At 38.2% G+C, this 23,529-nt stretch overlaps 1 protein-coding gene across 6 annotated transcripts in view; it reads right to left on the reverse strand.

Moving 5' to 3' along the window:
• Window positions 1-23,529, reverse strand: part of Adamtsl1 (ADAMTS like 1) — a 1,037,009-nt gene that overhangs the window by 231,984 nt on the left and 781,496 nt on the right. For 5 of the 6 annotated variants that reach the window (XM_087183423.1, XM_087183422.1, XM_087183425.1 and 2 more), the window contains 4 exons: window positions 21,997-22,135; window positions 8,158-8,208; window positions 3,470-3,674; window positions 2,080-2,227 (listed from right to left, as the gene is read on the reverse strand). In XM_087183423.1, the coding sequence (XP_087039549.1) occupies window positions 2,080-2,227; window positions 3,470-3,674; window positions 8,158-8,208; window positions 21,997-22,135 (543 nt within the window). The remainder of the gene's footprint in view (window positions 1-2,079; window positions 2,228-3,469; window positions 3,675-8,157; window positions 8,209-21,996; window positions 22,136-23,529) is intronic. The other variant, XM_087183424.1, reaches the window with a different exon arrangement.

Below are 23,529 nucleotides of genomic sequence, written 5' to 3' on the forward strand. Positions count from 1 at the left end.
AGGACTTTGCATCTGGGAGGCAGGTGGTGGCACCACTGAGCTAAATCCCAGGCCCCTTGATAAATTGTATTTTGATACTTTCATAATTGTTTTTGCCTTTTGGGTAAGTGTGATCAATGCCATATAATTAAAAACAAGCTCTGCCACTCTGAGATTCACAAAACATTGCTTTATATATCTCACTTATTCAATACCACCCCAAGGCTCACTGACAATTAGAATATTATGGCAACTTAGGGCCTGTAACCTATAATTTGACTTGTTTTACGTATTTATCTAGATTTGGCCAAATAACACAGAACAAGCTTCCTGACTACTTCGTAGGGGAAAAATGGGGAGAAAAAGGAATAGGGAGGTTCTAACTGTTCCTACAGAAGTAACTGCCAAGATTCCCATTCTGCCATATTTATTAAGGTCATTTATGGGCATATTTGCCTTTATAGTATGAGCCATGAAGCTCTATCACCATTTTATAACATATAATTGCAAAGATGAAAGAAATATGTCCATATAGGCACACACCATAGAATTATATGGTATTTCAATGATGCTTAGAGAGCCAGGCTTACAACTTAGTTGTGAAAATATAGATTTTATTTTTGATAGTGAACCACAAATTGCTTTTCTTTCTCTGAAGTGGCTCAGTAAAGATAGATCTAAAAACTAATCCACCATTTTTAGTTAAGAGCATCACTATTTGTCCTCTATGTGCACTTAATTGTTTATAGTCAGAAAACAAAGTGAGTGAGAAGTATAAATTTCCAAAGCCAAAAGATTTGCTACCATTTGAAAGAAAGCAACATGGCGGGTGCACATAGCTCATTTTACAACTCCTGTGTCTATCCCAAGGAAAAGGCTCAGTCAGTGAGGCCATCCCTGATAGCATAAGAAAGCAAGCACTCGATCTCACAGCGACACACAGTTCAGTTTGGCACCCATACCACATGACTGTAGCACTTTACTATTGAACTGAATCTTGTCAGGTGTACTGATGGCCACCTCTTCTGATACTTGAGGACACTGATGATAGTTAAGAGTTAAGGTAACATTTGGAGAGAACTTACTATATTCAGTTACCAGGTTAAGTACCTGATTACATTATATCTCCTCTAATCTTCACATGATCCTGGGATAGATACTATCCCCCCGCTCCATTTTACAGATGAGAAAACTAAGGCTTAGAGAGATTTATTAAAAGTAATCAGGATTTCTGATATGTTTTCAGATTTTGGTTTCCTTTTAAGTTATTGATTTAGATCTAATGATACCATTCATTCACACCAGAGGTATAATAAAGAGCTAGATTATGGCTCATATTCATAGAAATTTAATGGCTTAAAGAAATGAGAAAGAAATATGAACCATTCTTAATATTAGAAAGTGGAAGAGGCTTATAATAAAGAGTTTATTTCATTTTAATTGTTCATAACTTTGGATTGTCCTAGTTCACTGGTAGACTAGTAGCAATAATAGCACAGAAGTGAGACTAGTATTCATGCTAATCTGAGCTAATCTTGCTCATTAAGTAGAACTTTTCTAAAATTTCTTTTTATAAGTTGTTTCCAGTATATACTAAATTGTTATATACTTCACATTTTCATTTCAAATTATGCTTTTAGAATTCAGTCTCATATTTATGTTTTAATTTTCAGTATAAAAAGCATAGTTTTCTGTTTCTTGAAGTATGAGACTTCCCAATGTGTTTCAGGCTGACACAGTTAGATTCCCTTGCTTTCAACAGCAAGATATGTGGATAGTAAATTACACAAACATTTCTATACAATCTCATCTCTCTTTAAGAAGACATACAGGGCATTTTTCAGCAATAGTCTTCAAATCACTTTATGACTTGGGAGGTAACTGTCCACAGTGATTTCTCTATGGAGCACTTAATAAAAATTTACAATCAAAACCATTTGAAATATTTAAAAAGAGAATTAAGTCCATTTAGTAGAGTCTAAGTTACACAGAATCACTATTAAGAATACTGGGGATAAATAAAAAATTCCAAGGAGTTTAAAACAGGTGCCTCATACACACAACAATGGGCAGACTGGTAAAGAGCGCCTGCCAAGTTACCTTTGGGTTTGTAGCATGGAGTAGGTATGATGCATTCCTCTTTTATGTGGGGCTTCGTTTTTGGGCTGCAGCCTCCTGTGTGCATTCCTCGGTGGTCCATGCAGAGGACCACACGGTACCTGAGGCCCTGGCCACATGTCACCGTGCACTGGAAAGAGATGGTGAAAGGAGACTCACAGGCGAGGCCTTCTTTCCTTCACTTCCCTCCTAAGACTTTATACAAGGGCTCCTTTTCATACGCGGACTCCTGGTGGATTTGTACCACTTCTTACCAGTCATGGCATCTTTTTTCCCTTTGGGTATTTGAGGTGAAGCTAGCTGAAAATTAAATCACTTTCAATTTCTTAGGCTTGGATTAATCTGTCACCAATCCTGGAGGACCCACTGTGCAAAGTCTCAAATCAAGGACCAAAAAAAAAGGAAAAAATAAACTAGAGTGTGCTCAAATTTAATCACCAACACTGCGTTTTTATTGAGTTACTTTGCTAATGATTGCAATGTCCAAAACTATGAGGAAATGCTAGCTCCCACATGGGTATTAACAGATTTTATATTGCCATCAGAGCTAGTTTGTATTGCAGCATGGCCAATCCAACTGATTATATTGAAATTGAAAAAAAAAAACATTAACAGAAACTGATTCAATAGCCAGATATACACAATACCTATAATGGTTCTATACCTCCAGTATGTAAAGGAAAACATCACAATTCTCACCTGCACCTACACAGCCAGCTACAAGGCTCAGTGAGGAGTCCCTTGCCATTTTTGTAGATAAGAGGACAATGATTTACTTCTACATATTTATACCTTATTTGCCATTTCCCTCTTTGCATTAGCAGCCAAGAAACCTAGAATAGCATTTTAGGCTTAGTTACAGCAGGTTTCCTAATATCCATTATTTTTTGCTTTAATTATTCTTCTTCACCCTCATATTAATTATTTTATGGTTTTCATTTTTATCCCTTTACCCTCAATGACTGATATACATAGTTTTAATGTTAATTCACTCCGACCCTCTTTGGATATAGACAGAAGATAATAAAAAATGAAATTAAACTGTGGTCTACTGAGTTCTGTCATCAAAGCAGCTTTCACACATTATGGCTGAATCATTCAGCCTCAACTATTCTAGAAAGGCAGTTGCCTACCCAATAAAGGGGTGCAGTAGAGAGTCCTTTGAAGGAAAACCAAGAAAGGCATTTAAAAAAGTCATTTACTTCAGTCGTGCTGGACTGGGACCTTCCTACTCAAGGAGCTAAGTGGGAGGCTTCTAGATAAGTCAAGAGAGAAGGGCGGAGCTGCACAGGGTACCTGTGGGCCAGGGTGCGAGAGGAGAGGGAGGAGTGGACTTACTCCCCTAAGGAACAGAGAAAGAGGGCACAGTTACCGGAGACCACTCCTGTGCCAGCCATTTAGGGCAGTCAAAAATGTTGCAGGGCTGCACGACGGGCATCTTAGGGGTGTACATGCATTTCCACTCTTCCACTGAGGTGACCCGTCCCTGGATGTCCTCCTCCTCACAGGAAACTGCCCGGCTCTGGATGCCCCCCCCACACGAGGAGGAGCACGCGGTCCATGGGGTGGCCTCCCACCTACAGAAGCAAGGGGAGTCATCAGGGTAGACACGCACACGGCCAGACCTCCTCACGACCTGCCAACCAACCCCACTCCCTGGGCCTGCTGGGGTCATTGGGTCCTCAGAGGATACAGTTCAGAGAACCAGAAGATGCTGACCAACTGCGCTCCGATAGTAAGCAAGAGGATGCCGTGTTGGCAACAGTACTCCAGCTCCTGTGAAGCTCTACACGAATGGAAGACGGTACAGTTTGGGAAGCTGTCCGCGAGGGTGTCTGTGCTGTCTGTAATCCACACAGGAGGGGGCAGTTCAGTCTCAGTCCTTCTCCCCATGGTTTCATGATGTACATATAGGGGTATCAAAATGTATTCATTTATTTACTTTTCACTAAGTCCCATTAAGTATCTTTGTCAAGACTCAAACTGGGTAATCAGTTAACACTAACAGCTTGCACCTGGGCAGATACTTTTATTTCCAACTTAATACTTTATTACTTTACTGCAGGGTATTTTTCACAGGAGAAGCTCATAAAAGATCGGTGTAAACAAAAACTCTTTCTTCCTTGCTCCTGCAATTGTCGGCTTGGAGACTTCATAGGCTCAGCACAATCCTGATCTTTAGACTGCGCTGGAGCAGAAGTGTTAATAACGGCATTATTTACTTATTCTCTTACTACCGAGGGACAGTGGTAGTTTAGATTTCCTCCAGTAAAGTGTTTCTGAATTGTGAAGAGGTTTGTTTTGGTTGAAAGGCTTATAGCATCTGAATCTAGAGACAATAACAATATTGCTAACAACATTTAAGACAATTCCATTGATATTTCAGAGCTCTATATAGTTTGGACACATTTGGGATCAAATACAGAGAGCTATCTTTGTCTAATTCTTTTCTCTCCTGTAGATTTAGAGAATGTGACACTTCTAAAAACAAGCATTGGGACTGAATGAGCTGAGTTTGTCATTCTTAATGCATTCAGCTTGTCTATGAGGGTGACCAAGGAACTCTAAGATTTCTTTTAGAATTATGAGAGATAATTTAAATGAAAGAGAAAGGAAATTTCACCAAGTTGATCTACTTGAATAGTTAAATTCAAAACTATTGCACAGGCACCCATGAAGACTCTAATTGTTCTGTAGGTAGGATTTCATGAATGTTGTGGACTTGATTTCTCTTCTGCATGAGTCAGAGTAATGTGTGTTTCCAGCTAAGAGGGTTTCCTCTACATTTTCTCTGCACCGTGTAAGTGTAGGCAACAACTCTTATCTGCACTGCCAACAGCCAAGATATACTGCCAAGTATAATACTTTCCTAAGTGTTTTTCCCCGGGAGACACATAAGAAAATGTCATTTCAGGGAAATTGAGGCTCTCTGTTTAGTCCTTGGGAGATTTTTTGATGTTTCAAGAGAATGAAGTTGCTCTGCAGGAAGTTTCTCTTCCAAAAGGGCCAGGCCAGTTCTCACTGGTCTCCATGTGAATCTTGGGAGGGCTCCCTTGTGGAGTAAATAACAGGCCTGTTACATTGAAGCCAGCCTGAACACAGAACTACTATCCACACCGGATTTGATTTGATGATGAAGTAGAAATATGTTTTTTTTTTTTTGGTACCTGGAATCGAACTCGGGTCCTTGCGCTTGTGCAGAAATATGTTTTTTAATGCACATTTAATCTCTTAGAATATTAAGATGCTATAGAGAACACATTTTATAATTGACACTCTAAAATCCCTGAACTTGACCCTCCTAAAGGGAGAATGATTAATTTCTGTCTCAACACTTGAACCTGACCATAGTGCAATTTCACAAACAGAAATAAGTATTATTTTCAATGTCAGCAATTGCAAAAAAAATGAGGGTAATATTATTCTAAGAATTTATAGTATATTTCCAGCATACAGCTACAATTTTGCATGTGAAATATTATGATGTGCATCCTCATATAGCAAAAGGGTTACATGAGATTTTAAAGCAGAACATGTTTGGTTATTTTATAACAAAAGCTGAGATATGGGATCAGTTAGGAGATCTTAAAACAGTGACCAGGGTAAGTACTTGGAATAAAAGAAGATTTATCCAAGAATCTTGTTCTGGGATCTGGACTCTTACCCTGAGAGAACATTAAATGAATTTGTGAACCATATATTTTAACTCCTTTGCTTTCACTGGTTTAAACACACAATGTGTTTAGTTTAAGAAATTATCAAAATCAGAAAGGGTGTAGAGAGGTAGTATATTAATTATTAATCAACAATTCATCAGCCTGTATTCTTACTTCAGATATGTGTTAAGTCAAAGATTGAGAACAGTAAAGAACAATCTAAAAATTCAGTAATTGTGTGTTATATGTATACTTGTGATCTTATTTCTATTTAAATATTTTAAATAAATAAAGCTTTCTTCCTTGACTATTGGGTGGTTTCCACTTGAGAATCTTTCTTAATTCTTAGTCATTTTTATGAAATGAAAATACATTTGTAGAAATCACAACTATGTCGTAGGGCTTTGTCAGTAAAGCAGAATTTCTATATTCAGTAATAAAAGCAAAAGTAAGAAATATAGTTAGTTTATTTGATAATTGTCCTTTCCTATTGTGATTCAGGGACATGCCAAGGGTATACGTAGGATGTGGCACAAACATTAAGGAGGATTATTTCAATAGACCATGGGGCTTTGGGCATTTTACGGAAATTCCATTCTATAAAAGATCATGTCCAGCTTAAGACAGGCAGGCACTAGTTATGCCAGAAAAATATAAACAAGAGAAATCATGGAGGCTATGAGATAAATCTAGGAGCTGCCATTACAGGTAAAACAAACTTGACGTTGCTTTCTTGACATTGAACTTAGTTTTTATTTTAATTTTTTTTGGTTTTTTTGTTTGTTTGTTTGTTTGTTTGGTACTGGGGATCGAACTCGGGTCCTTGTGCTTGCGAGGCAGGCAATGGAACCACTGAGTTACATCCCCGGCCCAGTTTTTATTTTGAAATGTATAACCTTCACATAAATACTTATGCCCTACGAATACTTATTTTACAGATACAAAAATTGCAATAAAAGGAAATTTTGGTTCCGTTAAATTGATATTTGTTACTTTCATTAAATTATCAAGGACCGAAAGAGTTCTGGGTCAAATCCGCAGAATATACATCATCAGGAGCATTCAAAAGCCATTCATTGTCTTTATCAATATAGTTGTAAGAAAGGGACAGGGAGCTGATGAGATTGCCATTTAGTAAAGGAACTTAGCAACAACTGCATCTAGTGTAAATCGAATCTCTCTTTCTGCGTGTCACTACTAGAGTGACAGGTGAAAAGTGAGACTCCTGTCGTATCTAGACAGACACGGGATGACAGCTTGCACTGGTGCATGTGCTGCAGATAAATCTTAAGAATATGCACATCCATGAGTGAACACACAGGAATTGAATATACGTGAGTTAATAGTTGAATAACACACAGTTTGCACACCTATGCAATATGTGGGTGTTGACTGTTGAGAAAGGAATAGGAAACCAAAATGTCACCGGGGTGCTGGACTAAAGGACCTCAGGGACCCCATCTGGGTACTACTTTATTACAGGCTTGGGGATTAAACTTTTGAAACTGCTTTATTTTGCAGTTTTGAATACAATTATTTTCCAGGCTTAGTTACGTTCAGATTGAGCAAACTGCTGTAGATTTTTTCCAGCTACTTAAAGTCTAATTTAAACTTTTGGTTCCAAATAGCAGCTGATCCCCCAAAGACCAAAAAAATGAAGGAAATAGAACAAAGATGAATTTAAACCCAATTCTAATTTCTGCTTTCAGTGGAACTGTTTCAAATATGGTCAGTAGCAAGTGGCAGTGGTTAGTATTTCCTTCAGCACATCCAGTTTTCTTATGAATACATTATAAAGATAAAAATTCTTATGAAATTTTAAAATTTCACTTTTTTCTAGTTTAAAAAATATTGTATTTTAAAAACAACACATCACATTAAATTTCTGAACAATAAAGATACAAAAAATTGCATTTAATTATAATTTCTTCAAATCAAAAAGAGGACACATAAAAAGCCCCTATGCAGAATAATACCACATCTGGAACTTCACATTTATGATGTTGTGATAATGCTTTAGGTGGTGTTTGTTTAATAGTTAGCAACAGTGGTTTAATGACTAGGATCCTATTGCAGAAGAAACATAGAAAAGGGCAAAGAGAATGAGAGAAAGACATAACACAAACCTGTACACTGTGTCTAATCAGTGTGATTACCATGTCCACCTCAATGCAATATGATCCTATCTTGAGTGACAAGCTTGCAGTCTGAGCAGGTCAGTAGTATTCAAAAGCAGAGCTCGGGATGGATTGCAAATCTACCATCTACCATCTTATTTTTATAGAAAAACACAAAATCTTTCTCTACATATGTCTATGTCTATATATATATATATTTATATATATATAAAAGCATCAGAAGACTGGTTTGCTAATTCTAACATCAGGATGATTGAGTTACGTACCGAGGAAGGGGATGGTAGAGGTCATAAGGCATGATCTGCTTGTATCCGTCACTGTTAGGAACAATAATGCCAACCCTCTGAGTAGAAGGTACACACAATAAAATAAACACTAAATGATTACATCATACAAAATTGTTATACAATTGCAAAACAACATTAATATATCATCTCTGAAAAACAACAAACAGTTCAAAATCTTTATGCTTGTATATGCTCTAAGATGGGGCACGTTCTCTGTAATTAATCCTCTGATCCAAGCAGGAAATACCATCGGAAAGGGTGGTGGCAGGAAACCTTGGCACCTTATCATTAATGATGACACAATAAGCTTATAAATGTTCTGTAATCCCCCAAATTATCCGTCATATGAGGTCACCATCATTGTCATCATTGTTAATGTTACTTCCAGATGCTCACCAAGCAGTTACAGTTTCTGTCTCACTCCTGATGAAAGCAAAAGCTATTTGAGCACAAATCTGTACCTCAGAATTGACAGTACTATGCAACGTGCATTAGCAAACAGGTTTCGTCTCTTGGCAGATCTGATGATTTTTACTAATACCTGGAAAGTAGCCACTTGTCTGTTTAATAAAAGCAGAGAGGAACTACCAAATATAGTAGGCAACTATCAGCAAAAGTAGATTCTCTACAAGAATAAAGTTATAGAAACTTTTCATAAACATAAAAGGTTTTTTTTGCCCTGTAACATGCTATATGTTGTTAATTGTTATGTGGTGGTGGTTGTGATGCATCTGTTGTTAGAATTATCTAGTGCTCTGGGAAACCTGTGAGGTTGAGGATGAAGCAGAGGCTAAAGGAGCAATGAAAAATGGCATTAGATGCTGCGTGACTAAAGAATGTGCAAGAAATGATGTCACAGATTGTGTAGAAGTTCCTGGAGGTCTTTAGGATTCCAGTTAACCTTTCCACTGACAATGGAAGGCTCCCGCTGGCAAGCCTGGGTCCTTGCAGAGGCCTGGTCCATGACATGTGGAGGACTTGTGCACACACAGAAGAGTCTTATTTTGCAACTGATAAATGCTAGGGAGCCCTTCTTTTGAATACCGAAGGGACTTATGTATTCTATCTGTATCCTTGGGTTTAATGGATGGGTACTTATTTATAAATCCATGTAATAATGTCCATATATTCAGCATAAATGTTTATACCTACATTTTAATAAAGGCTTTCAGTTTGACCTTATATTCTGGCAGAGGATGATATAATATGCTCTTTCTATATGGTTAGCAAGCCTAAGCAAAGGATGGGGTGGGCATATTGTGGATTAGAAAGACAAAAACTGACACTGACTGGAGATCATGAAAGACAAGGTGGAAAGAGGGAAGGAGAAAGAGGCCTCCACAGATTCTGAAGAAATTACTGAAATGTACAGAAATACTTAAGAGAAACTAAATGTTTGAAGCAAAATAGAGAACAAAATTGGGAAGACAGATATTTATTCCCAGAAAGGAAAAGGATTGGAGTACTAAAGTTTATTTTACATAACTAACTTTTTTGTATTTATTTGTAGGACTAAATATCTTACACTTACAAGAAAATTTCCAATTGTGTGTGCGCACGTGCATATCTCTGTGTGCATGTGTGTGTGAATGTTATTTTTATTTAACAATGTTCATAAAACTGAATACTACCTTTGGGTATTCTCAAAATCCCATAGATCTTTAACACAAAAATTGAATGAATATTTTATTAAACGTGTGCCCCTGTTTTTGGAGTTAAATGTTTTATTCACTTCTGCCTTCTGACAGACAAGAAATTGGATGAAAGCCTGATTCTGCCTTTTGTTAGAATCTTATGATCTCCTTGTAACAATGATTACATCTAGTAATTAAGGGAATTTGCTTTGTAAAAGGACTGTATTTGAAAGAATGCCAGCTTCCTAAATTTCTTCTAATAACTTGGACCTATACTGTTATCCAATACCAGTCAATTAAGGAATAAATCAGATTGACTTTGAAGTTGTATTTTACCTGCCCTTAGCATCTTTATTCATGCCTATATCAATTTCTAAATGCAGAACTGAATCCATTGCCTTCTATTCTGAAAATATTTATGGCTATAATTTGTCATCTTCAATATTGAAAACAACTTTTGCAGATCTCCGTCAGGTGATTTATCAGCTGATGATATTTAAGATGGAGTCAGTAACATTGAAGGAGACCAGCTGAACCAAAGAAAGGGAATAAATAGGGGAGTGCACAGAATTCAAGATGTTGGGCTTTGCTTTGGACTGATTTAGAAATAATGTTTTTGTTTGAAAAGGGAGCTTTAAACATGGATTCAGCAAAAACTATAGCTGTATTTGTCTTTCTGTGGCACGGGTCATGGTGAAGACTCATAAACTGACTATGGCACCTGTGAAAACAGAGAGATATCAGAACAATGGTGCTCTGTCCAGTCCTGCAATGCATATTCGTGTGCATGGGCTCGGCTTCCCCCTGGGCTCATGCCATAGCCCAGCCTCTCACTACACCAGCACAGAAGGGGGACGGCTTTGCCCAAGCTTAATTCCCTTTTGCTTACCTTTAAGACACTGTTTTTTTCTTAGATGAAGTGCACATCATGGAGAAGGACAAAAAAAGGGTACAATTTAGGGACTTAAATAAATTTCCCCATATGCAGGTCTTACTTACAGTGTGCGTGTATGCATGCATGCATTCAGACATGCATCTGAGTATGTGGGAAGCGGAGAAGGAGGAAAAGTGATTTTCAGAAGTGGTCATAAAGAGAAGGTACAAGAAACAGTTGGTTTGGAGGTGAAACTACTCATCTCCATTGCCTTAAGTATCCTAACCGCTTACGTGCATTTCATAGTTGGCACTGATGTGACTCCACCGAAAACTGCTACCATTGGAGGATTTGGTGGTGAGAAAAGAAAGTGAAGATGAGAAAATGATCACCCTGGAGTAGTAAGAGACACATACTCCCGCCTCTTCTCACAGTTCACACCTCACTGAGTTTTCCTGTGACAGGAGAGCACTTCACTATTACGGGAGGCTCATATAATGAAATATTTTGAAGCACATATGCATAAAATGTTTGAACCATTATCAATGAAATGGAAATTTTTCAGATGTAATGGCAATAGGAAATATTAAATACAAAAAGAATGTATAATATAACTCACACTATTAAGAAAATTTGTATGTTTATATATAATCTACATAATCATGTAACTATACAGGTCACATACATGTACTCTGTCATACATGTAGTTAGAAAAACATCTAGCACCTAACACCAGTAGGGAAACACCTAACACCTATGAGTATTTTTTTCTTGCTTTTTAAATATATTTTTTCTGTTTTCCAAGTTTTTAGATAATGAATTACCTTTAAGAATCACAGCAATTAGAATATTCAAATACAAAATTTTCAAGTAGAAAAGCATCCAAGCATTGGAACTATGGCATAAAGGGCTAAAACGAGGCCATCACCTCAATTTCCACATGACTTAGAGACTGAGTCTTGTGTGGAAATGATCTAAGACGCCACTTTGGATCTTTAAAAAAATCAAACCCTAATCGGGGTCATACCACTTCACTGTGGGATTCACACATTGCATAAATCTCTATGAGAAAAATCCTAATGTAACTAACTCCAAGGGCACTTAATTTATGAGGCTCTTTTTATCGTGGAAATGAACCATAGAAGATGCTCTCAGTGACGCTCACTCCTGCCTTCCTGACAGCTGCTTGTGGCCTCAGCTTTTCCGGATGAGCGTGGAGACAGCTCATCATCTGCCCTGTAAGTGTTCTTTTCCCTGATCCACATTCCTGGGGCTTGGCCACGCCTCCCTTTCCCTCTGTGCTTTGGCATCTTTGCTCCTTCTCTTTCCTGTGCTTCCTTCAGGCACTCGGTTCTTCCGGTCACTTTGGTTCCAGCAGCGTCCTCCAAGTGTGTTCTCCTTGCACCTTTCTGTCTGTAGGAGTTGACTTGTCCAGGCAACCTCCTCACCGCAGTCACAGAAACTGATCATTTACTTCCCAACTTCAAAGCCATAAGGGGCTGCATGATGCCCAGTGAAATTTCACATTCAAATGCTACCTCTTCTAAAGTCTTGCTTGTCTCTTTTAACATCTAGCCAGAAATTCTCCGTCCTGAACATCCATCACACTAACTCTTCTTATTACTTTCAGCTCTGTCTTAGCTGTGCACAAGCCTTGCATTAGTATAGCACTGTGAGACAGAACCCACGACGGTCTTTACTGTTATGTCAGGACAGTGCCCTGCACTTGGGCAATTAGTGAATATTCACTAAATGATGTCATGCCCTGGGCGCAGATGCAAAGGCAGGCAGTACAGCTACCACTCAGCATTAAAACAGAAGCAGAGTAAACAAAATACAAGGTTAAAAGAGAGAAAAGGAGGGAAAGAACTCCCGAACTGTTGCATGCTGTGCAGCATCCAGTCCCACTGCCCGCAGCACTGGCTTTCCTGTCTGAGAGTCAGGACAGTCACTGGAGTGTAGGAAGGTGAGCAGGCACCCAGGCGACTGGCTGACTGGCTGATGGAGGCAGAGAAAGCGCAGAATAACGACCACTGTAGTTCCAGCCTGCTTGGCTTAGCTCTTTCCACTGGGCCTGTTCCAGAAGTGACTCTGAGAGCTTTGTAACGATCTCTTCCCTTTCTGTCTTGTATGTCTGAGATACCATGCTGCTTTGTGACTGGGCAGCTCAGCTCCTCTGGACAGGGTTGGGCCCAGATTCTAGTTGATTTATCTTTGCCTTTGTTGAGGTATCAAGCACAAAAGAGGGTACAGGGCAGGCAGTAAATTTTTTAAAAAGGATGAAATGAAATGATGGGTGATAGAAAGAGTTTCAGCATAGACAATGTGTTTCACCTTCTGTGGAAAATTCCAGGGCAGTCGAAACTAACTTCTTCCTAAATAACATGTTAGACTATTAGCAGGAAAGAGCTAATAAAATGTTGAGAAAAGACATAAAGACTTTTCTTTCTCCTGAGTGGTAGAGCACAGAAGATTGTAGCATAATGAGGGAATGGACTCCTCGAGAAGCTGGAGATGGAAGGTGCTATGGTTTGGATCTGAGTGGCCCCCAGAGGCTCCTGTGTTGAAGGCTTGGTCTGCAGTGTTCAGAGATGGGACTTGGGGAAGTGGCTGGGCCACAAGGCTCTGACTTCACCAGAGTGTCACCATTGCTGGCTTCATAATTTGAGGGGCTAATGGTAGGTGATGGAAACTTAAGAGGCATGACCTGTTAAAGGGAATAGGTTCTTGGGACATGCCCCTGGGGCCTACATAGTGTCCCCAGGCCTTTCTTCTCTGGCTGGCTCTGTGTCTCTGTCTGACTCTGCTTGCCATGAAGTGAGCAGTCTCCTCCTCCACATGCTCCTGATGTAGATGTTCTGCGGTGTCTAAGGCCCAAAGTAATGGAGCCAGCAGGCTACAGACTGAAATGTCTAAAGCCATGAGCCAAAATAAACCTTTGCTCTTTAAGTTGATTTTCTTGGTTATTTTGTCACAGTGACAGAAAGCCGACTAACACAGGTCAGTACTCTTCTTGGTAGTTTTATTCCATGTAACCTTGATTGAGTACACGTGGACTATAGCTTTGGTCTTCATGAATTCCGATTGTAGTACGAAGTCAAGGACTGAATCTAAGATGCAGTAAGAGTGGGTGTCTCGGAATACAGCCCTTGGACCCTATCCTACCTTTCTGTTTCCACTGGTTGCTGAGGGCAGAGCTCGGGGCTCTGTGGCCCATAGCTCAAACACCCCGAGCTAAGATGATTATCGCAGAGTTTCCTAGTGCTTGACAGTTTCCTGATTTTCCTGAGTTATCCTGACATTTATAGAGGTAAGGTGGAATGCAACATGTGAGGAAATGTTTGTAAACAATTCCCGGTTTTTCCAAACCGTAGTAACTGGTAAGCAACATTCATTTACCTGGGCTTGACTGAAACTGGGCCCCTGCTTCATTGTCAACATCTAAAAACATCTTTTTAGGCAAATTCATTTTCTGCTATAAAACTGTAAGAGTTTTAATATTTTGAATCAAATAATACAAAATTTCCTAACACCCACCTTTCTCAGGTTAAATATCTTGATATTGATTAATATAATTTTTAAATTACTTTTAGGTGAGACTAACATTTTCTTGAGCTTTGTTGGCTTTTTCTTGAATTGAATGATATGGGCACTGTTTGATTTGAATAAGCACCAGTATTTACACTCGCATGAAAGACACTTGCTTAATCTGATATGTGATCAATTCAAACACCTAAATCTTGCCCTGAAAGGCTTAGCAGCCCTGTGCTGGCTGCAGGCCTCTGTGTTGCATCTGGACCAGATCTAACAGGTCGCTGAGGGAGCCATGGAGGGTGAGGGCCATGACAGCTGCACATGGATCGGGCTCCCTGTGACTCCCCAGTCTGTGGCACACTTGGATCCACACTCCAGCTTGGTTTTGCCCACCCCGACTTGGGACAGGTCACCTAACCTGTCTCAGCTTCAGCCTTTTCGTCTGTAAAATATAGACAACAATCTCTGGCCTGTTAACTTTGTAGGGATTGTAAAGCAAAAATGAGATAATGGGTATGAAAACATCTTACAAACTTCAAATAGAAGTGAAATTGGGCAAGTCATTTTACCAGTTTGGGTTTCAATGTAGTAATGACAGCTAAATTGGTAGCATTCTTGACACATTGCTAAGTTTTATATGCATTCTTTTGTTGATTCATCTCAGTTACTCTTTGGCAGGAACATTATGTTCATTGTTTTAGAAGGTAACACTTAGGCCAAGAGGCATTAGGTAAAGAAAATACCAAGGTAGTAGATTCAACGTGGCTACAGACTGATAGATTGAGGTTAAAATGGAATAATAATAATAATTATTATACCATTAACTCATAAGCTGAGCAAAAAAATTACACAAATATTACACTTTTAAAAAGTTCAAAATGTAATATATGAGGTGATCTTTCTATTAGTGATGAGCTGGCTTGGCAGAAAGATTGAATTGCTCCAATAACTGAGTTATTGTTGGTTACCTCTAAGTGCATCTGAAAGCTTGGAAAGACATTCTTGTGCCTTCTAAAAGGCACCAGAAGTCTGCTTTGCTTATCTAATTCGAAGTAGAAATCAGATTTTATGGTCATTTTTCTGAGTGCTTACTCATGAGCTGTCTCAAATAGTATATTTAAATGGGATTGATCAGAATGAAGAAAGTCATTACTTTTCTAAATCATCTAGCTTGTATAATAAAGTTAGGCATTACATGATCTTCATGATTAAAGACATGATTTCATGATCTTCATGATTAAGATATGATTTCATCATATCTTAATTGCTAAATAAGGAATCATTATTTAGTCCTGACATTGAGTTTTCCTTTTTGGGAATATCTGTGGTGTAAGTGAAATGGCAGTGCCTCATAGCTGGTTACATGGGGTTACCAAACACTTGTGAATGGAGATATTATGAGGTGCTAATTATTTTAATTTCTCATGATCATGATATTTTAAAAATATGATGTGATTTTTTGTTGTTTTTTGAGACAGGATCTCACTATGCAGTTTAGGCTAGCTTTAATGTGGCCCACGCTGGCCTGGAACTTGTGGTGATCCTCCTGCCTCAACTCCTGTAGTACTGTGATTATAGTCATACACCACCCACCCGGCTGTGATTTACTTTGAAGCTGTTATTTTCCTGGGAATTTTGTTTCTTCTTGTTACGATAACAAATTAAGAACTGCTTTCTGGACTCATAAAGAATTCTAGATTTGCATCTTTTCCTCTTACAGAGGAGAAAGCTGGTTTTTGTGGAGTTTCGGAGTTTCTCTGAGGGAACATCAACTTTATCATAGCCATGATCTTTGTCATATCAGGAGCAGCTCACATTACTGAACGCTTGTCATGTGTCAGGCACTGGCTGAGCTCTTTAATTGTATCACATCACTTACTCCTCATGACAGCTTTATGAGGTTAAATGCTGTTACCATCCTCCCTTCAGAGGATGGAAACCTGAGGCTTAATGAGAATAAGTACTTTGCTGATGGCTGCTCACCTTGGAAGTGGCAGCGTCAGGATCTCAAGCCCGGCTGTGTCACTGCAAACTCCCACTCCTAACCACCAGCCCACATCGCTGTGACTGGTCCATCACCAGCAATCGTGAAAATGCAGGCTTTCCCATGCTACCACATATACTACCTTTTCCCCTGGCAATGTATTTCCTTTCAATTCTGACACTTGTTTTTCATAATCTGGTCCCTGGCCAGGGATAATTTATGCAACTTACTGTCAAAATAAATGGAGCTGGACAAAAGAACAAAAATTCCACTTGAATCACCAAGAACTGCCACTTGGGACATACAAGTTTGGACATTTGCTTAGGACTATTGCTCCGAATTCCTCCAGGGAAGGGGAGATTTGGATGCAGTTTCAGCTAGGAACAGATTTGTTTGCTATTGATTGTGACCACGATAGTACGATGAGTGAGAGCTTTTTTCACTTGTCTACCCTTTGCCAACTCATTGCTGCCTGGGAGGGAAAACTAAAGTCTGTGGCAAACAAATCTGAAAGGTGATTCTTCTCACAAACAGTGACCTTCTCACAAACAGTGTCTTGCACAATTTCCCCTTGAGACCCTCAGGAGCCTGACCCATCTCACAGACTAAGGTATGCAAGGCCAAAGGCTGCAAGTTTTACATCTGAATCTGCTCTGGTAGCACAAAGTGCTTATTAGCTGAATTAAAATGATACTTTTTAAATTACTGCTGAGCTATAGGTATACACTTGATGGACTTTTCACCTTAGAGACGAAAATGGCACAAAACACTGCACAAATTTCAGAAAAGTTTCCCGGGGTATAAGATAGAAGTTAGGACTAAAGGATGGTAGGCACAGGAGAGAATTTTGTATTTTAGTAGATCCCAAATGCTTAGTGACATGGCATTAAGTGTATAGTTATGCAGCAGATGTCTGACACGTGGAGTGGCATGTCTCTGAACCTGGGTGGTCAGTACCATGCCCAGAACATGCAATGCACTGCACACAGTGTGAAGGATGTCACAGCTCCCAGCTGCCAATGAAAACCATTATTAGTTTCAGCTAAAAGTCATTACATCTTTATTCTGGATTTTCTCTTTACTTCCCTCACAAGCCTTAAGCATTGGATCCCTTTTTGAGACCACTTTTGGCTAGGAAACTAAGTATTTTATCACTTCATTAAAAATGACTGCATTAATGACACAGAAAGCAGCAGTGCTGTCTTGGGATGAATCAGCTGGGTGGCCATCGTGGTTCAGGTTCTGGGCTCACAGGGCCACTGACTTAAATCTCTGCCGCAGCAAAAGGGAAAGGCACTATCTGTCATGGACACTCCCAGGCTTGCTTGTAGAAGAGTGGAAACAAAAAATGCTAAATCATTGAATTCCAGGTGTCTCCTTATAGAGTATAACTTCATCTATGTCATAGTATAGACAACAGAGGAAAGAAGCATAGCAAACACAGTAGCAACATTACCTGTGGGCATTAGGGGTTCTTAGTGAATTCTATTGTTTTCCTTATAGATTTTTAACTTACAAACATTTCTATGTTAGCATTTAGAATCAGAAAAAAGCCATAAAAATATAAAAATTAATTTGAAAGATGTAAACATTCTTGTTAGCACTGGGTGATCTAATCTATAACCATGGCAGCCAGTGGCTGTGGTTGGTGAGGGTAAGAAAGGGAAAACCACGAAGAAGAAAAACAGAACTAAAAATGAGGTGGAAAAGCAAAGAAGAAAAGGAAGAGAGAATGAGAACCAAAAATTGGACAGCTGGTAAGGAGTGAGATAGTTCTGAGAACCTCCATGCCTAGTGATCAGATCTGCATCGATTTCAAACAATTCCCACAAGTTAACTGTTCATGAATTCAGGAAGTTTGTGAACTTCCTAAAACTGAAATAATGACTGACACCGACAGTCCCTGAGTTGGAAGTTGGAAGGGGTTATGGACAGAAGAATAAGCAGCAAGTTACAGTACTAGAAACATTTTGGTCATTGAAAGGCTTTACATTGTATGTAAGACCATAGTGTATAAACCTGATAAGAATATTTACTAATAAAATTTTAGACAATTGGTTCAAATGTATAACTTTACTTATTATAAGGCAAAATAATGAGGACAGTGAAGATATTTTGATAAACACAAAAGTGTTTTGTCCACAGTCCATCAGGGATTATGGCTACCACTGGTCATATCTAGTTTGTTTTTGCTTTCTTTGGTTTTAAATGTGTAGTAATGAGAACATTCTTATTATCACAAGAAGTAATTGCTCATGGTAACAGTTTTAACAGTTGCCCTTGCAATCTTAGGATGCTCAATTTTTCAATTAAGCAGAAATAATGGAAGAACTTGATGAGGACAAAAAGTATTACTTTGGTGGTACACAGTTTTACAATTGTTAAAACAGTTTTTTACAACTCAGCTTCAATCAGTTAAAATTGTTTAAATGTATCTTTTGTGAATTACTGTTCAAAAATAATTTAAAATATATGAATTGAAACTGAAGGAAACAATACTGTGGAACAACAGATTCCTTTGGCACAGTTTGAGTTCAATACTTTAATACAATCAATGACCCTCTCTCGTTTTATGGATGAGAAAGCATTAAAACTAAAGTTGCAGCCTTCATTTTTAGGCCATTTTTGCTGCTTGTGACACTTCTCTGTCTTGGAAGGAAATAAGCCTGGCTATCTAAATGGGATTTTACTTCTCAGAACCATAATAGGCCGAAAATGCCAGTGTGTACAGGAAAAAAATGAATAAATATCTCAATGGTTATATATTTTTGAAATTCAAAAATATGTGACTTTGTACTAAGAAAGTCTATGTTTTCCTTTTTGGTAGTTTCTAATTTTGGATAGAAAATTAGATAATTAAATCTGTAAGTAGAGAAGAGTTACTTGAGGATTTAATTTTGCTATGTCTGATGGAAGAGAAGGTCTATCTTACAGTCTCTTCCATCTACTTTTCTCAGGTGAACCTGCCTTGTCTGGTCTTGAAAGTCAGAAAGGTTGCTTTGATCCTAGGCACATTAAAGAGCTCAGTGAACTTCATAGCAGATCCTGAAGTATCAACCCCAGAGCAGCATCGCTACATCTCCTAAAGGAGCTCTTCTTTCAGCCTCACTTACTGTTTAGTCTTAATTTTTACAGCTTTGTCTAATTACTTCTTCAATAAAAAAGCAGCTTCCTGACATTTGCCTCCAACTTATTTTTTATTTTTCCTTTTCTCACTTTTCTTCTTTTTTAAACAGCCACCTGTCCCAACATTTATACATGTGCTGTATTAGATGTTTTAAAATAACACATGGTACAGAAAAAACATAAATTGGATGAGCAGGCTTTTTTCAATCCAACCTTTTCTTCAGGATAATAAGAAATGGGCCAAAGATGTTACTCCCACAGAGAAGGTAAAACTCAGAGGCCAAAAGAATTTCTCTGATTATGAATATTTTCTTCAATTGTTAGCAAACTGCTTTTATTCCACCACCATCCTCCATAGTTGTTGTTTTCACCAAAGTTCTTTCCTAGTGGGAGAAGCTGTATGGAGTTGTACACAACAGATCCTTCCATGTTCAAACTGGAAAGCAAACATGTGTACAAGACTGTCAAAGTCGACGGCTGAGTGGAATGTCTGAATTGAGACAAATATGTTTTTCACACTCTGATCTTCCTGTCAGAGGTATGGATAAAAATGTAAAAATAGAATATTTTAAAATAGTGTTAAATTGCATGGATTATAATTGTCATAGCTAAAATATTTCAAATGCTTACTTTTTCCAAAATAAAGAAATTCAAGCAAATTTTAACACTTTATTTAGCTTTTATATCATATCTAACTTTTTTTAATCATATCTAACTTTTAATATATAACATTCTGGTGTGATATAAAGCTGAGTTAAACTTCACCTAAATTTTACAATTATGCCATATGTATTCTCTGTTCCTTTAATGAGTGCACTTTTATGAGGCAGTTAATATGGTTTCTGTAGGAAAGTTACTAATAGCAATTTCCTATCACATGATAAGTTTAGAATTCATGAATATAAGGTAGAAAGAGTACAAGGACATGAACTTTAAAAAGTTAAAGGCAGAAAATAAAAACATAAATTACCTTGCTTAGAGTATAAAGATAGAATGCTTTGCATCTAATTTGCCCACATTGTGGTATTTTAATCATTCAGAGCTTTCTATCTATATATAATTAATAAACTCTAATTTTAATAAAACATTGAAGTATTTCTCAGAAATCCAACAAATTTGGAAAAGGATCCTTTATCTTTCAGTTTTTGTAATTACTTTGTAGGGGAAGGACTTTCTTATAGCCTCACTGATACGGTGCGCCTGAGTAGCTGCTACTAAGCAAAATCAGTAGGAAAAGCTGCAGTGTTAACGTGAGCACCTCACTCTTGGAAAGGTGCTTGACCTCCACTTTCGTGATTACTCATTACCTAGGATTTCATTTGTCAGGTTTATTCTTTTTTTTTTATTAAATTTTTTATTGGTACATTGTAGGTATACAACACAAGTACATTTCTCATTGGGAAGTGTACCTTTACATAATGCATCTTGGTTCTTATTTTTTCCCCATTCCTAGCCCTCCCTTCATGCCCTCCATCCTTCCCTATTTACAAAGACTTTATTTCCATTTTTTCCATTTCTCATCATTTTTCCTTTCCCTTCTTCCCTTTCCCCTGTCCCTCCCACTACCCCTACCCCTTTGGACCTTTTCTTCCTATTTTGCATTACCGATTATTCATTCTAATCATTGGTACATTTTAGGTCTACAATATAATGACATTCATCATTGGAAATTTGCACCTTTACATAGTCTCTCTTGGTTCTTACTTTTCACCCTTGCCCAGCCCTCCCTTCAACTCCTCAATTCCTCCCTATTTACAAAGATTTTGTTCCTATTTTTCCATTTTCTCATATTAATCCCATTCCCTTCTATCCTTTCCCCTAGCCCTCCCACTTCCTTCCCCTTTGCCCCTTTTCTTCCTATTTCACATTACCTATTGTACATTGAGTCCTTATTTACACTTTCAGTTTCTCACACCAGAGAAACTATTCGGTATTTACACATGTGTGTCCTATTTATTTCACTTAAGAGTATCACCTCAACGTGCATCCACTTAGCTATGAATGTCTCTAATTTCTCATTTTTTACGGTGTCAGGTTTATTCTTGATCCTACAAATAATCTGAGAGTCAATTCTGGTTTCCCAAAGGCAAACGATGATGTATGAAAGTGCTGAGTGTTTAAACTTTCAAAGCTTCTAATTAAAAAGATTTTCCAAAAGCCTGACCTTGGAAATAAGTCCTGCAAAGGTTGAGGTGGCTCAAGGGTCACAGAGTGGTTGTAAGGCTGGTTCTGATCTAATGGATAGGTATCAATCAGTTGGGACCCTGATACAGAGTCTGCTTTGGTCATGTCTGATTGGGGACAGAGAAGAAAGGGAAAGAAATCTAAGAACATAAGGCTATCAAACTAGTTAGGAATACCAAGCAGCCCTTAGCCTATAGTATCTTAAGGAGACAAACCAGGGCTCAGAATGTAAAGAAATCAGAAGACAACACGACTCTGAAGAGTGCTTTACCTGCTACTTCACAGGAGCAAAGTCCATAGGCGCTGAGTAGCACCACATCGAATCAAGACCAAGAGGCACAGGGCTGGTGACATGCAATCAGGAACGGGCACTGACAGCCATGCTTGCCATTTTATTTTAAATTTTAAAACATTTAAATTTGAGATGGTTATTTGGAACCTTATTCATGCTTATGATAAAGGAATCAGTAAATCTGACTGACCTGGCTGGACAAGGGTCCAAGTTGCACTCCTGAAGCTTGGGTTTGGGCTTGACGTTCTCCGGGTAATAGTGACAGTACTGATCAGCCACCACCCTGCTGCTCCGGAGATCGTAGCACTCGGCTGATGTCAGCTGGTAACCTGTGAGTATCAAGTCAACCGGGGAAATTTAAAAGCACCACTACAGGATAGTTCTTGATGGTTTTTGGCCATCTCACATTAATGGAAACTATTCCAGTCATTTTCAGTGCAAAAGGTACATAATTGGAAGGCTCGTTAATGCCTGCAGGCTTTAGATAATGTTTTTCTTAAGTAATTCACTCATTTTAATACTTACATTATATTATAGGGCTTGAGTTATAGGAGAGCACGGTCAGATTATAAGACTGTGTGGTAAGAACTATTATTTTTATTTCTTTTGTATAACATAAAAATATAACAGAATTCTGTGTGCAAAAAAGACTGTAAGTATTTATTTAACCAACTATCTTATGCAAGGATGCTAAGTTGCCTTCTTAGCACCTAGGGCATGAGGAAAAGTAAGCTCTCAATTAGTTAACTAACTAACTAACTAACTAACCCAGCATTCTCCTCCTTGGACAACGGGGGCAAATGGAGTACAGCAGAGGATCGGGCTTTGCCAGCTGCCAGAGAATATAACTTCTGCCTAAATTCAAACTAAATTACTTGAGTTGAATAAATGGACAATTAAGATACTAATAGAGGTCACCATGAATCCTGTTTCCTTGCAGAACTAAAAAACAACACAAGAAAAAGATCTCCACTGTTTAATTTTTGCTTTCTTCAAAATCTTTTATCATTTCTCTTGAAGTTAAGTGTTTAGCCCATATTTCTTAGGATCTATCTATCTACAAATTTCCAATGTTTAGAAAAGCCTCTTTTAAAAGAAAAGTTGAGTAATAATTGGTTTTAGTCATAATATGTTTATCTTTCCTATCTGCTTTTTTATGTCCTGTGCATTTCTGGTAGAATGGTGATCAATACTTAGATTCCTGGAGTGAAAATTTAATGTACATAGAGAATTTAAAAATTGTATTATTCTAGGCCAGGGATTTAGCTCAGTGGCACCATGCCTGCCTTGCAAGCATAAGGTCCTGAGTTCAAACCCTGGTACCAACACACACACACACACACACACACACACACACACACACATTGTATTATTCTAACCCTAAACAATCCTACAAATATATTCTCTGGCAGGTGGTTGAATACTGTTATTGCTAAATATGTACTAGGAAGCAAGATTTAAACTGTTAAAGGACTTGCAAAACTTTTTAGGAAATCAGAAGGAGGCTTTTAAGCCAGATTTCCTGACTTGAGGCGGTGCTCTCAGACCACCCACAAAAATTAACTGTTCATTAAAGACCTAAAAAAAGACCTCTTAAAAGTCTACTGGAAGGATGAAAAGCATGGAAGGTAACAAAAGCAATGGGTAAAAATACCTACTCCATTTAACTTTTTTGCTTCATAAGAAAACCAAATCACAAAATGGTATTTCAGATAAGAAAATA

Source organism: Heterocephalus glaber, unplaced genomic scaffold (assembly GCF_053883595.1).
Source record: "Heterocephalus glaber isolate CG9 unplaced genomic scaffold, H.glaber_assembly_v1.0 deba00001481, whole genome shotgun sequence".
Lineage (NCBI taxonomy): Eukaryota > Metazoa > Chordata > Mammalia > Rodentia > Bathyergidae > Heterocephalus > Heterocephalus glaber.